Source organism: Abramis brama (genome assembly GCF_963993115.1).
Source record: "Abramis brama genome assembly, chromosome: 22".
Lineage (NCBI taxonomy): Eukaryota > Metazoa > Chordata > Actinopteri > Cypriniformes > Leuciscidae > Abramis > Abramis brama.
In genome coordinates, this window is record NC_139984.1 from 17733035 (window position 1) to 17750107 (window position 17073).

A 17073-nucleotide genomic window follows, 5' to 3' on the forward strand; every position below is an offset into this window, starting at 1 on the left:
ATATTATTCTGATATCAAACAGTAATTGCCGGACCCCCTGCCGTACCGCTGTGGACCCCCCGTTGAAGACCCCTGCTTTAAGCTGAATTGTGTCTTTTGTTGTTGCCTTACTTTTTCCCTTTTAGCAGAACCAAACTCTTTTGACTCTTGGCACAAATACAGCTGTACAATTTTAGTCATGCGTGGAGCTGAAAGAGGCTTTGTTTCACTTGGATTTTGATTGTGTTAAATCCCTCTTGGATTTTCACAGTTTTGTGCATGCATGTGTGTGTGTGTGTGTGTATCTCTTGACAGATCTGGCCGTCCAGTCAGTTTCACCGTGGTCTTAGGTACGCCCAGTCCAATTAGCAAAATCTCCTGGGTCAATCGCCTGCATCTGGCTAAAATCGCCCTGAGTAAGTGTAACAGGTTTTTGACATGAATCTTTCACTTATCATTTTCATGGGTTCATTCTCTTGTATAAATGTTCCAGTTTTTAGCTTTCAGTTTCAGTGACAGTATTGTGCCTCTGGCTAAGCTTATTACCGTATGTGTAGGAGAAGAGAACTTGCCTGGATGGGTGTGTGTAGAGGATGATGAAAAGACTAAGCCTCCATTCTGGTGCCCATTACTGGCCTGCCGGGTGCCTGTGTTTGCCCCAAAAGTGCAAGATCTGAAGGTAAGTGAGAGATATCCAACCACTCCAACAGATTTTGCATTTGTGTATACTTAGTAAAGAACACAGAGTTGAAACAAACTATCCAGCTACACACAGAAGTCACATTATGTTGTTGTTTTTTGAAAAATTTAAGTTCTGTCATCTTTTACTCACCCTCATGTTTTGTTAGTGGTGAAAAGTCTGACTTGTGCTGTTCTACTTATAGAAAAGAAAAAATGAGATCTCAGCTGTTTCTCTTAGACAAGATGTTTTCAAGGGGATGCTGGGGGTGTGCAGATATTAAGCATTTATTGTTTATTCATTATTTAACACAGTTTTTTTTTACTATTTATGGGTTGAATAAAAATACTTTGGAATAATATTTATTAATATGTGTCATATAAAAATATATTTAATATAATATATTAGATTTAATTCATAAGGTATATGTTTTATGTTTTTAGAATAAATAAAATATATAATATATAAATAAAGAAAATATATAAATGAATTTAATATAGTATTTAAAAATTTCCCTTTGGGTTTATCTAATAATATTACTGTAATAATGGATAGAAACATACACAGTCAACTTGATTAAAACATAAATATTTCATATCATATTTAATAATTGGCTTTGGATTTTAGTACAGAGGGGATGACATAAAACATTTTTTTAAAGCAAATGTATCATAATATTGATATAATATTTAATAACTTCTCTCACAGAGAAAACAATTTTCTTAGTAATGGGTCTTTGCGCATGAAAATGTATAGCTGTTTTTCTATTTTAGAAAGGGGGTCCCTCTCAAGTTTGAAAACCCCTATCTTAGACAGCAGTGAGATTATAAAATCTTCTCAGATTTTTCTGGAAAAGACCTTAAATTTCAATAAGAACTCTACTTCTTGTACTGTATTGCAATAATAGTCTTGTTTGTATCTGTTTATTTATCCTACAACATTATAGGAGTTAATATTGAAATGACCCTTATCTGCAAACTCCTGAAAGAGCAACCATATGAGCAATGTTTTTCCTGTATGTGGGGTAAAAAATTTCCTTTGGGTAGTCAGCGTTTGATCGAAGACATGGCAGAGCGTACTCAGATTAACATTCAGACATTCATTGGTATGCATGCGGAAGTCTGTAATTGACTGCTTACTGCTTGACCAACACAGTCATATCAGTACTGCACACCATGGAGAACTGGCAATCTTACATAGTATTTGCAATCAGACAGGGTGTCTGAACCAAACACATGTTGCCTTACATTTACATAGAGCTTTGATCTTTTATTTTATACAGCATTCCTTTTCTACACCTCCAGGTCTGTGTGCAACTTCACAACATCTGGTTGGTGACTTCACATTTTTTAACCAAGACCTTCTGCCAGTCTAGTTTTGATTATCTTTATTGGTTCTGTTCTCCCATTAGCTTTTATAGTACTGTTATGATTGGTCATAGAACTACCATTGTGTTGAGGTTAGTATCTCAATATTCTTTCTCAATGAGTGGCTTGTTGATTTCTACAGTGTATTCAACATAGTTTTTGAATTTTGAGTTTTGGATTTGCCTCTAAGATACTGTTATCTAGCTGTAACATATGAGGATGACTTGTGATATTATTAAAAGCATCAGTAAGAATGTGTTGAAAGCTCCAAACCATCAGTAATGTTTTACACTGGATGCCATCATGTTTTAGGAAAAAGTGTTTATAAATGTTTGGATTTCCAACATACGTAGCTATATAATAATTTCCAGCTAAGCTTCTTTTTAAGAAGATTAATTTCTGTACATTTCTTTTTGTAAAGTAGACAAACAATGTAAGGATAACTTGCAATGGCACGAATGTAATATAGTACAATATATTTTACCAACACTCATCAGTATAGTTTATGGCCACGTCTTCTCATTGTCCACAAAATATGGGTTTGGGCTTAAATGCTTCTGGTTCATTAGCTCTGTCTACCTGACAGCTATGAAATTATTTTTTTGTGTGGCTCAAACGTCTTCCCAAATCCCTAATGTCCCATAGCAAATGTGTTCCATAGGAAGCAATATAACAAATTCTTCACAGCTCATTTGCTGCCGCTGAATATGCTTTACTATTCTGAAGGAGTGATGCAATCATCCTTTAATGATTTCTTTCCATACCGCTATCAAGTCTGGATGTGTGGCTGATGCGTCTTCTGGCTGGGTGTCGTTCTTATAAACCTCACATTCTGATCCTGATCCTGCACCTGATGTTTTTTATGTCTTCTGACGGCAGATGTTCTTTTTGCCTCGCATGTGTACTACTTTGAAGTCATAAGTTTGCAGCCTTAGGACCCATTGTTCATTGCTGGCAGAGGGTTTTAGATTAAGGACTAAATATAGTCCCTTGTATTTTAGTCTGTGATCAAATCAAACTTTCTCCCACAAGCTAACTCTTCACTTTCTCTATGATTACATTTGCATTCAGCTTGCGTTTCAGCTAGCGTGTATACATCTTCCCTCTTTGGTACTGAACAAACACTCGTCTTAACCTTCGGAACATGCATCTGCTTTCATCTGCATTCTGTCATCATCCTTTTTGAAGTTACACTCCAGTGCCAGCCTTGCCCAAAATGAGTTTGAATATGTTGCTGTACTGTAGCTCACAAGTCCCTAGAAGAAATGTCTTCATAGCTCACGCACTCTCTGCGGTTGATTTGATTCCTTGCTTTGCCTCCATGATATTCAATATACTCGCTTATCTAAATATAATATTTGGATTGGAAGTGTAGTAATGAAATATTCTCATTTAAGTCTGCGACTGATCTATTCTTTCATATTGCTACATACATACATCTGAGAGATTATTGTACAATAAAGTAAATCTGTACCAATAAAGTACAGATTATTGGAAAATAAAAATCTGCATCGGTTCTTGATTAGACGTTGAGATGTGGTCGTTGCACTCAGAAGTGGAGGTGAACGTGAGCTTGGAGAAATGGCTGTTGATTGTGGCTATACTTTAATGCCATAGCTGAGGATAAATTTGTTCATCTAATGGAAAGTTTAAACACAATAGCAGAACATGAGTGTGTGCAAAATGATTTCAAGCAACAACAAAAAACTGTAATTATGGTCTATTCAAGCTGCTAAAAAGGAACAATAAGTAAAATAAAAAATAGAAGGTGCTTACAAACACCACCAATTACTAGAGCTTTCAAGCTTCAAAAAGCATTGTGAAAGGACCAGGTAAGTGGTCCAAATGACTCAATTTTCATTTTTTTGGCAAAGTATTACTTTAATAGCAACCCAGAAACTAGTTACATTTTTCTGTATTTTGTGTCATGTTACACTTAAAGGACAAATCCAGTGAAAAATTAACCTAGGGGTAATTAACACATGGTTACCGAGTCGATCGTTCCCTGCGATGCGTTTTCATGAAAATCGAATGTATAGAGTTTTATCTTTAAAAACAGATTAGCTCATAACACTAGTATATGGGGCACAGAGTAAGTAAAAGTAAATCGCTAGTTAATACCACTAACAAGGCTCAAAATAGCCTGACAGTAATGTACTGTCTTTATAAAGTATCTTCTTATTAAACTGTCTGTACACTTACAAAGTTCTCAATGCTTCGGTTTGCATGTAGGGACCCTCATTATGCTACCGTGTTAGTGTGAGGCTATTTTGAGCCTTGTTAGTGGTATTAACTAGCGATTTACTTTTACTTACTCTGTGCCCCATATACTAGTGTTATGAGCTAATCTGTTTTTAAAGTTAAAACTCTATACATTCGATTTTCATGAAGACGCATTGCAGGGAACGATCGACTCGGTAACCATGTGTTAATTACCCCTAGGTTCATTTTTCACTGGATTTGTCCTTTAATTGGATACGCCAGTCAGTCAGTCAGTCAGTCAGTTAACAACACAGAGTGCTTACGTCGACGTGAATACTCACCAAGGCAGGCATTATTACATATATCTGTGTGAATTTGACCATTTAGGCGCGCAACCAAAGACAGAGGCTCCTTTGCTTGTCTGGAAAGCAGAAAGCATCCTATCAGTAGCGGATTTAGTTCTTTTTTGTGGCTTATTGCGCTTTTAATATTTATTTTTGATAAATATCAAGCACATACCACTCTTTACTTTCTCCAGAATCCATGTTTCTTTATTACTACTAACTAACTGCACGGATTATACGGACATATACGACACATTTATAGGACATAAAAGGTCTCTGCGGCAAAAGTGAAAGTGGCCGGTGAAATGTTTCGAAATGTCTCTTGGAAAAGCATAGCACCAGTTTTACTTTTTCGCTGCTGTTCTAAAAATCTTTCTTTTCACCGTTGCCATAAACAAGCTAAGAATAGCTGCTTGAATCTGAGTGCAGGAGCTCTAGGTTACCATTAAAACGTGGTTGGTGTTGATTGCTGTCATGGCACTCACGAACAGCACTGAACACAACTCCGGTATCCTGATCAGCAAAGAAATTGTAACTGGCTGCTTTCTCGCTTTTTCTGCAGAAAGCTGATCTTTAGTGATGTGTCTATTTTTTTATTGATCATTTCTTGGTAAAGGGTGAGAGACCTGGAAAGCTACATGATTTTGGTCAAAGAACTATGTATTGGCTCATGAGCCATAGGTTTCTCCCAGTGCGCGACAAGAAAAGTTTTGAGCAAGCCAATTAAATCATTGTTGAATAATGGGTGAGATCCTTAAATTCCAAGAAAAGTCCAAAGCGAAGTTGAAGAGAATTTCTTGTCTTCATCACATGAGAAGCTTCTAGAGACCATACAAATGGAAGTATCTGTGTTTATATTTGTGAACACAAATTGATGTGACAGAATAGATCTGAAGAAGTTCTTAAATATTACCTCTATAAAAAAACCTGCCCTAAAAACTTTTTTGTGGGAAATGTTTGATGGTAAAAAGAGTGTGGGGGAAAATACCTTCGTTACTGCAGATTAAAAGCGAGGCAGATCTGTGGCTTCCAGAGAAGATGCAGGAATAGACAAGTGGTTGCTTATGTGATGTGAAGTTTAGTCTGTGTTCAGGATGAACACCCATGAGACAAATGTGGCTGTGTCTAAACTCTGTATTCTCATATAACACCTATCCACCCCCATATTATCAGTACGGAAAAAAAAAAAAGTAACGATGAGCTCTGAGATCGAAAGCTGGAACGAGGACAATAAAAATCTGTCATCAGGTCATTAGGAGTCTTCTGTTTTAAAGGATGTTTTTCTGAAATGTTACAGTAAGATGCAGCAGCACAACATTTTTAGCACATTCTAAAGGAAAATGACAAGCCTGACACAGAACCTTACATAAATAATTCCAGTGGGCTAATTCATGTACATATTAAATATTCTGCCTGTTTTTTCCATGGAGGGGAAAATGTGAATAAAAGCCTTGGCCCCAGTAGATTGCTTAAGATGAAAAGGGGCTCCGTTCCCACTGTGCATATCCAGGAAGAGCAAGTTTTGCACATCAGAGTGCTGAGCATCAGGCTCACAGCAGGAGAGGGACAGCAGCAGCCTGCGATTCCCACGCAAGATCCTCCTCAAACACAATAAGGTCTGTTTCATCTAAACAGGTCATCCTCTTAGCATGGAAATGTGCTATATAGGCTAATGTGTCATGACAATGTAATGGGTTCTCATTACATTAAAGATAAAACCTGCCCCGTCCCCCATTTCAATTAGTGTTGTTGTGTTGCTTGCTGGTCCTTTAGTGAACACTGTAAAAAGTAATCAGTTGACTTAACTTAACAAAAGTGAGGAAACCCATTCCCTTAAAATTAAGTAAATAAACCTCATGGGTAATTGATCATGGGTAAATGTTATTTAAACATGACAATTTCACATATTAACTTAATATTACAATAATATTTTTAAACCCTACAAGTAATAAAAAGGGAAAACTTCATAAAATTTATAGTAATAAATCTGTTTATCTTATGGAAAGATTGAAACACAATAACAGAACATGACTTGAGTGTGTGCAAAATGATTTCAAGCTAAAAAAAAAAAAAAATTATGGTCTATTCAAGCTGATAAAAAAGGTGCTTACAAACACCACCAATTACTAGAGCTTTCAAGCCTCAAAAAGCATTGTGAAAGTACCAGGTAAGTGGTCCAAATGACTCAGTTTTTATTTTAAAAGTATTACTTTAATAGCAACCCAGAAACTAGTTACATTTTTCTGTATTGTGTGTCATGTTACACTTAATTGGATATGCCATTATATTTACATGACAATACATTCATTACATACCGGCACAAAAGCCTTCACTGGGGTGGTACCCTTTCAACAGGTACACCTTTGTACATATAGAGTGCATATTAGTACCTAAAAAGATACATATTGGTACCAAAAGTGTACATATCAGTACCTAAATGGTACATATTATAACCTTTTGAAAGGGTCAAATGACAGCTTTTGAACAATGTTTTTTCTGAGAGTGTACCATTATGAAACAAAACCCAAACTCTTAAAACCTTTGTTGTTTACTTCTCATGAGCTGTAATTACAAGGAGCTATTATAATCAAATAATAATTATAAGTCACTACAACATGTGCTGATTGATGTGTTGTCTTGCTGTGTAAACAGTGTACTCTTAATTAACACAGTGTTGGCAGGTGTGGGTTTGTCACTAGACATATGGGCCGTTAATGATTAAACCTGGAATAATAGCTGTGCATAAATTATATGTGAATGGCAATGGGTGTTTAATAACCTTATGTCTGTCTAATTTGAGCCAAAACACACTGCAGTCAATTAACTTATTTTACTTCTCTTTTCAAGCCAAGTGCTGGCCAGCCCTTTTAGATATGCAGCAACTCAGCATGTATCAGAGTCGCCTCAGCTGCCAAAACATGGACAAAAACATAACAACCATGCTTTTCGTAGCCTAAAATGAAATAAAATGAATTGGAAGAATCTGAAATCCCTTTAATATCACTTTCTGAAACTGAGGGGAAAATCAAAAGATGTGCATCATATTTATCATGCCCTATTTAAAGCCTTCAATCCAAAAAAAAAAAGAATAATTCTGTCCTCGAGTTTAGATAATCCTTTGGCTCTGAGTTGGCTTTTTGAACATGCAAAAAACAGTCTTTCTTTGATCCCACTGTTGCAGTACTCTAATGATCAAGTTTTTGAACAAAATGTGCATTCATCAGGATATTTAAAAAAAAGTCATGACATGAGAGTATTCCTTTAAGACAATTCAGTTCACTTAGCGGCCATCTTGGTGACATCCCCAAGCATGTCAGTAATAGGCTTGCAAGAACAGCTACATGAATGATGAAAAAACAACATTTGTCAGGGTTGCTGACATCTCTCTGAGCACAAGCTTGAGTTCTGTGAGTGACAGAATGCCATTTTTATACTTATCAAATATTCCTGTTGTCAAAAGCAGGCCATTCTTAATGCTTGCCTTCATGAAATCGAGCCTGAAGATGCTTACTTTGAGGGTAAACAGAATAATATCCTACCTTTTTTGTTGACCGGCACAACATTTTGCTGATCTCATTAGATTTGTCAGCAACCCAGACAAATTTTGTTTTTTCATCATTCATGTAGCTGTTCTTGCAAGTCTATTACTGATATCGCTGCTTGGGGATGTTACCAAGATGGCCGCTAAGTGAACTGAATTGTCTTGAAGGAATATTCTCATGTCGTGACTTTTTTAAAATATCCTGTTGAATGCACATTTTGTTTAAAAACATTATATATATACACCAGTCAAAAGTTTTGATTCGGTAAGATTTTTAATGTTTTTAAATTAAGTCTGTTCTGCTTACCAAGGCTGCATTTATTTGATTAAAAATACAATAACAAAAAAACAGTAATATTGTTAAATATTATGAGAATTTAATGCAATGACAATATGCAATTTTAAATATAGTTTTTTATTAACATTGATAATAATAGAAAATGTTTCTTGAGCATCAAATCATCATATTAAAATGGTTTCTGAAGGATCATGTGACACTGAAGACTGGAGAAATGATTCTGAAAATGCATCTTTGATCACAGGAATAAATTACACTTTACAATATATTTGCATATAAAACAGCTGTTTTAAATTGTAATAATATTTCACAATATGACTGTTTTTTTTGTGTGTGTATTTTTAATCAAATAAATGCAGCTTTGGTGAGCAGAATAGACTTCTTTTAAAAACATTAGAAATCTTACTCCAAAACTTATGACTGGTACTGGATCCAAAACCTTTGACTGGTACTGTATATATAATTTAAATGATTTTTTTTTTTTGTATTGCAATTTAACTGTTTTAATGCTGATTTTCAAAAGTGATCTCTTTATCTTGTTTTTTTTGCAGTTGCAGGCTGCCCTATATAACCCTGTCCACTGTGCACTTCTTGGTTTTTCTGCTGCCAGCACATCCTTGCCTCAGGGCTACCTCTGGGTAGGTACATTTTTGCACAATGACATCTTTTCTTCTTTATAAATCAATCTGCCCACTGGTGCTGGAATATCATACTACAGTATCTCTGTACATCTCAGATGATGCACCTGGGGGTCCCTCACCTCATCTTTGACACAAACATTTGAATAGTCTACCTCTGACCAGGGCTGTCATCAGTACGGTACAAGAGAGAACAGCCTAAGCTCCCCATTTAAACATACTGACAATATGCAAATTTCACAGACCTCCAGTTTTATCACACTTAACTAAAGTAGTCATTTGGCATATGTTTTTTTTTTTTTTTCACTTACACTACAGTATACTTGCTCAAAGGCACAATGGAAATAGCACATGGACTTTTCCTTGCAGGGTTTGAACCTTTTAGCATTTTATGTACTATTGCACATTAAGCATAATTTGCCTCTGCAATGCACAGTATTCAGTTATATTTTAGAAATATCGCGCAAGGTAGAGTGCCGTTGTTCTGAATACTCATTACACTTTACAGTGTAAGTAAAATGAATTAGACATTGCATATTATTTGGTAGTAAAACGTAAAGTGTGGCAAATATTATTGGTACAGAGATGAGTATGTGTATTTTGTAAAACATTTGCAACTGCTTTTAATCACTTTATTAGATTAATTACACTTAATTACTAATTTGTACTGTCTGTTAAATAGGCACTACTGAACAGACAATTAGAAGATTATTTTAATGTGCAAATAACGTCTAAGTAAACTTGCATTTTTACATCACTATGCTATTAGTGTGTCCAATTTGGGAATCAAAAGTTCTATGCACACTTGCTGTCTTCACGCCCACTTGAACACTTGGGTCAAATTGAACAAAGAAAAGTGGTCAAGTGCAAAGACCGCAAGTGTGGGTATTGGGACAGGTCCACAGTCACTTGTTTTGTTCCTGAATGAAATGGTCAGTTGAATCAGTTGAATGAATGATTCAATGACTCATTCATCATAACAGTGTAACATGCAGGAGTCATATAAAAATGGAGACAAACAGTGAAAAGTCTCTTGTATAATTTCCACTAAAAAGTTTCGAGGCCATGAAGCAGTTCAAATCATGAATCACAACTCCTACATGGAATTTTACTTTTATGTGATCGTAGCAGGAGCTCCTCAAAAAAACACTGTTAGAATAGGTTGATCGACATTTAAAAGAAAAGGGAAGCAGTATTAAAAGTTTCTCGAAAGGCAGCTCGAGAAACAAACATCAAGTATTCCACATCAAAAGACATTCTATAAATCATTTATCTCGTGGTTGTGCTTCCACGTTTTTTTTCTTCCATCTTTTTTTGCCTGCAGCCTCTCTGAGGGCCATGTCATTGAGTTCAGGCACTGGATGTCCTCCTTCTCATGTTTGTTTTCTTTTTGTTGTCTCTTCGACTGCACAGGTGGCTAGTGGGGGTGACGACTCGCATGGGCAGGTGGAGATTTTCTCCCTTAACCGACCCACTCCACGCTCAGTCAAGAGTTTCTCTCTAGGTTCCCCGGTGCTTTGTCTGGAGTATATCCCAGAACCCATCACTGATGAAGAACTAGAGACACAGACCTCTGAAGTTCTTTCCAAGATCGGCAACACCATCTGTGTAGGATTATTGGACGGCAAGTGAGTCTTTTTGAATACGTACCTGTACGGTCTGGAGTCATTACCTTGTTAATTTTATGCAGAAAGTAAGAATTAATAACTTTTTTTTTCCCTGGGAAAGGCTTGTAATATTGTGTGTGTGTGTGTGTGTTTCAAGCATTCTGGTTTATGGAAGTGTGGACACCGCTGCTCAGTGTCTGCTAACATTCTGTAACCCTGAGGGCTGCCCGGTTCTGTGCCTGAAACACTCTGCCAACTTTCTGTTTGCTGGACTAAGTAATGGAAAAGTTGCCATTTACAACAGAAAAAGTGAAGGTAGAATAATTTTATAGTGTAATTTTCAGTGTAAATAGAAATTAAAGGGATTCAGTCTCATGTCGTTCCAAAACTGTATGACTTTCTTTTTCTGTTCTGAGCAACATAAAAAAAAATATATGGAAGTTTATGGTCACCAAAACTGTTTGGTTACCAACATTCTTCAAAATATCTTCTTTTGTGTTCCGCAGAACAAATAGTCACACAGGATTGAAACGACATGAGTAAATAATGACATAATTAAATTTTTCGGTGAACTATCCCTTTAATAAAATCTACAATGTTACATTTTATAAATTTAATTCTTTTTTCATTTACTTTGGATTTACAGTTGCAGGAAACAATATGTGAGCTCTTGGATTTATGCATAAATCGGTCCTAAAATTCCATCTAATCGTCAACAAAAGACAAACGCAATGTGCTTAAACGAATAACACACAAGCAATGATGCATTTGCATGTTTTTATTGGGCACACAATGTAACGATTCACAGGGCAGGGTGGGAAAAAGTGTTTCCTCTGTACAAAATCATTTCAGTTCAGCAATATTTTTGGGATGTCTGGTGTGAATCACTCACTTGAGGTCATGCCAAAGCATCTCAGTCAGGTTAAGGTCAGGACTGAGCCACATCAGATGGTGTATTTTGTATATGATGTAGTCCTGTGCTTGAAATGGTTGTCCTGTTGAATCTCTCGACTTCTGAGTTCCAGTTGGCGAACAGATGACCTTACATCCTCCTGCAAAATGACCTGATAAACCTGGGAAGTGATTTTTCTGTCAGTGATAGTAAGCTGTGCAGATCCCAAGGCTGCAAAGCCCCATGATGTCCCTCCATCCCAGTTTTTCTTAAGAGCTGCTAACTACTTTCAAACACCTTTGGCTTCATCTGTGCACATAATATTTTGCAAGTAGGGCTGGCAAAACATACAGGTGCTTAAAAATGTTTGTTTTGTTTTTTTTCATATGCTACACTTCCATTGCCCAGACTCTAAATTTTGGGATTCCAAATTAGCCAACACACTCTCATGGTAATTCATAACTATTTTACGTTTTGGCAAAATGGTGGCTAATCTCATTTTACACATTTTTGTACCAGTTACACTCGATGAGTGGACCTTCAAGCGATGCAGTACAAATCTTACATTGTACACATTTATACAAAATCTGCACCTTGTAAAATAGTTGGGGTTGGGGTTATTAAAAAATAAAAATGTTAAAAGGATAGTTCATCCAACAACTTAAATTTTGTCGTTTACTCACCATAATGTCATTACAAACTTGTATGACTTTCTTTCTTCAGTGGAAAACAAAAGATGTCTTTTTTTCCATATAATTAGAGCCAATGGGGTCCAGTTTGTTTAGAACTCTAGGTGAAAGGTTCACATATTTTTTCCTGCAACTGTAATTAATATGCTTAATATTCTCTCTGAATCTACTGTTACATTGTAAAAGATGTGTAAATATTAGCCATTTCCAGTAGCAGCTCTAAATCCAGCATGCATTTTGCGGTTGCAGATGGGTTGTGGGATCCAGATTCCTGCAGACATGTGGTTATTGGATGTGCGCCCGTCCTCAAACTCCTCCGAATAGACGAGTATGTGTGGGCCAGCTGTGCCAACCAGGTCTCTGTGATTGAGGGATCCTCTCTCAAGACTCAGGTATACACCCACATGTGATTGACATTAGATAATTCTCCTCTGAGAAATGTGTTGAATGGGATTCCACCACCTTCCCAATGAAGACGCAGTGCTTTTCATTAGACCGTACGAGTCTTAAGAGTGAACTGTCACGTCACCTATCTAAGCTCGAGATCTGTTCTGTAACAAAGGTTGGTTTATGAAATCTTGAAATGATTCTTTTATTTCAAAGTTTTACATTTAATTTCTCTGTTAGGCGGCTTCCCATGCTAGATGCATTATGAGAGAGCATCTTAAACCACACATAAAAGGTATCCTCCCTGTAGAAGCCCAACAGCATGTTAGGGTGCTAGCCTTTGATCACTTCTGACAGCTGAGCCAACCTCTCTATTTTGCCGCAAGGAGTGCACCCTCCCTCTGCCTTCCTGATGCTTAATATCAGGATTAAATTCAGCTTTGGAAGTTCAGTTCAACCGGAAGATAAGATGTGGGTACTCATATGGACACGTCAGCCTGTTTACATTTGCGAGTCAATAGTTGTTTGCACCTATAGAGGAAGCATCTGTCAGAATATCTCTTGTAAAACAGAGCGAATGTGCAGGAAGTACTGGCATACACTGCAATTATATAGCTGGAAAAAAATAGCTCTGTAAGATAAACAACAGGGCATATGATTTATGTTGTAGAAATAGAGCTTGCAATTAAATATTATGGGTGCGAAATTATCAAACCATTATTTTGTCCAATAAATGTTTTTTTAACATTAATAATATTTATTAATATTTTGTATAAACAAAGTGTATAAATATAAAAAATGTTAATTTGTACATTTAAATTGTCAATATGTAACCCCAGTAAAAATGTGACAACTTGCCCCAACCTGACATTTATAAACAGTGCGTGTATGTATATGTATATATACACATACACACACACACACACACACTACTGTTTAAAAGTTTGGGGTCGGTATGATTTATATTTGTTTGTGATGTCTCTTATGCTCACCAAAGCTGCATTAATTTGATAAAAAAATACAGATGGTGTGTGTATATTAACAGTTGACAACTTACCCCAATAAAAATGAAATTTATCTTTTGTAAAAAAGAAAAAGAAAAAAGAAAGTATATTAGAAAATGATCAGATTCTAAATATTTCATAATATAATTGCCTCTTAGTTTTATTACTCTGACTTAAGTGCTTTTTTGCACTTAAATAATCCATTTCCTAAGCATTTTTAGTGGATCTAAGTGGATTGTTTACTTATTTAAGCTTTTACGGTTTTCCTTAACAGTTGTCACTCTGATGTAATATGCCCATCCTCACATACCCAAACCGACTTTAATTGGGCAGTATATAGTCTGACTGAATTATACTCACTTTTGAGTCAAGAATGTTGGCCTAAACTTTCATGGGTTTTTTTTCTCTCTTTTCCCCTAAATCTACAATTACTCTTGCTCTCTCTTTTTTATGCATTTTCATCATTATTTTGTATCTTTTATGATTCCCAGAGTTTTGAAGTTCATCCAGACCCTATGGTTAGTGTGACCCACATGGTGCGCGCTGGAGGAGGGGTGTGGATGGCGTTTTCAGAGGGATCATCCCTACGTCTGTTTCATACAGAAACATTGGAACACCTCCAAGAGATCAACATTTCAACACCCTCTGCATATTTGAGCCCTGGCAAGTCCAAATTATGATTATGGTGTAGGATTTAATTTCAGTTGGATGATGTTTTGGCACACAGGCCCTGATAGTGTCAGGTGTCAAGATTCACAAAAATGTTTGAAACTGACCAGGAGTTGGTAGAGAAATTTGAAAAAGATATATATATATATAATGAAAAATGGATACAAAACTAAAAATGTAATAAATATATATTTTTTTTTTCATAGGTCAAAAAGCTGTGTGTGTAACCAGCCTGCTCATCTGCCAGGGGCTTCTATGGGTGGGCACAGCTCAGGGCATTATTGTCACCCTGCCAGTGCCCAGACTGGAGGGCATCCCCAAAATAACAGGTGAGCCATAATTAAAACAAAAAAAAGTATTGCATCTAAGCCTTCTTTTGGTTAAACACAAAAGCCGCTTTTCCCCCATCGGACCAAAGTGCTCTCTTTGCTTAACCATTCCAGCTGGTACGGATATGGTTTCATTTTCCACTGTGTGGCTGATAATGGACCTCTTTGGAATGTAATACAAAACTGCTAAACTGTTCCTCTTTCCCATCAGGAAAAGGGATGACCTCACTCAACGCTCACAGTGGCCCTGTTGAATTCTTGCTGGCCACCTCCAGCGTTTTACCTCAAGATTTCCTGAAGCGAGATTCTGCCATGGAGGGTGCGGATTCAAATATTGAAGGTGAAGATAAGGAGGCGAATAATTCCTCTCAGGAGTCGCTCCAGCAGGCGGATGGCTCTTCTCAGGGAGAGGCTAAAGCCAAAGGAGTGCTGCTGCAGTACCACCTCCGCTCTACCTCTCAGCTCCCAGGAAAAGTCCTGACGGGCCGGCCTGAAGAAACGTCCAACTCGACCCAGGAATCTCTGGAGCACAGCCTAGAGGACGGCTCCATCTATGAGCTGAGCGATGACCCCGATGTTTGGGTCAGAGGGCCTGGGCCCTCATCTAAGGAATCAGCACGTAGGGAGAAAGTGACTTCAACCGCCGTTATATCCGGTGGAAAAGGGTTCCACCGACTTGCTAGCTCCTCTAACTCACATGACTCAAGCGAGAACACGCTCATGGTCTGGCAATTGCCCATTACAGTTTGAGGAAGTAATAAATGATTCATCCTTTGGCTTTCATAAGGTGTTTTTGCAGTGATGGAGGATTGTTGGATCATTGAAGGACAAACAGACTCTAAGCTTGTATTTGTATGGTTTATGAGGATTATTTATTCCACTTCTCCTCCAGAAGGTTTTTTTAAGTAAATGAGGGGCAAGTTTAATCAAGATTATGCCGCAAATGCTGTCGTTTGAGCTGGAATATTCCTGTAAAAGGATAGATCACCCAAAATTAAAAATTCTGTCATCATTTACTCACCCTCAAGTTGTTCCAAACCTGTATGTATTTCTTTCTTCTGCTGAACGCAAAAGAAGATATTTTGAAGAATATGGATAACCAAACAGTTGATGCGCTCCATTGAATTTGAATGGAAGTCAATGGGGCCCATCAGCTGTTTGGTTATCCATATTCTTCAAAATATCTTCTTTTGCATTCAGTTTCAACATACAAGTTTGGAACAAGGCGAGTAAATGAGGGTGAGTAAATGATGACAGAATTAAAAATTTTGGGTGAACTATTCCTTTAAGTTGATAAACATCCGAACTGACATTCGTCTGTCATAATAATAGCATGTGCTCAGTCGGCTATATAATGCACCACATCTAAATATGAAATAATCTCACCTGAAAATATCACTAAACGACTGATAACACCAAATGACTAAATTTTTTTATAGCACATCTGCATGCAAGGAATCAGGGTAAGTGTTATTGTTTTTTGTTTTTTTTTCATATGCAATACATAAAGTAATCCTTAGTATGTATCTGATTATTGCCTGTGACCCAATTCTTTCTTGTTTAAATGATAAAAGATATTTTTTATGCAGCACCACCGAAGCGGTGTGTACAGAAAAGTAAGGTTGAATATTTGTGGACAGTCTATTTAAATGTGTTTTAATGTTATTTTAGTGTAAAATGTGAAACAAAGTCTTCGGTGTAGGTACTTTTTTCTGGTGGTTCTCATTGTTTGCAGTGTCACTTTTTAAAAAATAAATAAATAAATCATATTTACTATGATTGAAGTTTCTGCAATTTTTCCAATACAATTTCATTTAAAAGCATTGCATTTGATTTTAAACTGACTCAACATGAAATGGTTTTGAAATGGCATTGTGTGCGAAGACCTGCTGTAAATTAATACTGCAGAGTAATATTTTATGTTGAATCTCAGCATATTTTCTGCCTTTTATCTCTGCGCAGCCACTGCCGGCTCTCACAGTAAACATATCAGCAAACGCAGTATGGCGCAGCTCAGGCGGCGCTTAATACATGCACGTTGTGACACTAGTGCTACGTGAAGAGGATGCCAAATCACATCTCTGGCAGGCGCGGAGTAAAACTGACCTGTCAGGATTTAAAGGAGCTGTCACTCATTGTTATCATATAAATGTTTTGTAAGCAGAATGCATGCTCATTTCATCTAGTAATGTTTGTGCTATTCCTGTGATGCCATTCAAGTCAATTACAGGAAGCATTTAATTCATGCTCAGATGAGATGTATCAACCTAGTCCATTATTGAATATAACAGCTATTATGTTTGCAGAAGAGAAAATTTGGTTCACTTTGAGGATGGTATTTTTCTCTAGGACAGTAAGTTTCTTTTGTGGTGTGGTTGGTAAGGAGTCTCATTTAGTTTGAGGAACTGTAAACCATGCTTACATCAAAGACTTCTAATTAGAGATGTT

The 17073-nt window shown here is 36.7% G+C and overlaps 1 protein-coding gene across 12 annotated transcripts in view; it reads left to right on the forward strand.

Annotated features, from left to right (window-relative positions):
• arhgef10lb (Rho guanine nucleotide exchange factor (GEF) 10-like b) overlaps positions 1–16404 on the forward strand; it is a gene marked incomplete at its 5' end in the record, with an annotated part of 45093 nt that extends 28689 nt beyond the window's left edge. For 10 of the 12 annotated variants that reach the window (XM_084098041.1, XM_084098042.1, XM_084098036.1 and 7 more), the window contains 9 exons: positions 295–395; positions 537–658; positions 8962–9048; positions 10462–10676; positions 10813–10970; positions 12486–12628; positions 14119–14290; positions 14503–14625; positions 14837–16404. In XM_084098041.1, coding sequence (XP_083954167.1) covers positions 295–395; positions 537–658; positions 8962–9048; positions 10462–10676; positions 10813–10970; positions 12486–12628; positions 14119–14290; positions 14503–14625; positions 14837–15375 — 1660 coding nt within the window. In that variant the 3' untranslated portion in view covers positions 15376–16404. The remainder of the gene's footprint in view (positions 1–294; positions 396–536; positions 659–8961; positions 9049–10461; positions 10677–10812; positions 10971–12485; positions 12629–14118; positions 14291–14502; positions 14626–14836) is intronic. The other 2 variants (XR_014604056.1, XR_014604057.1) reach the window with 1 other exon arrangement.
• Positions 16405–17073: the final 669 nt, after the last annotated feature.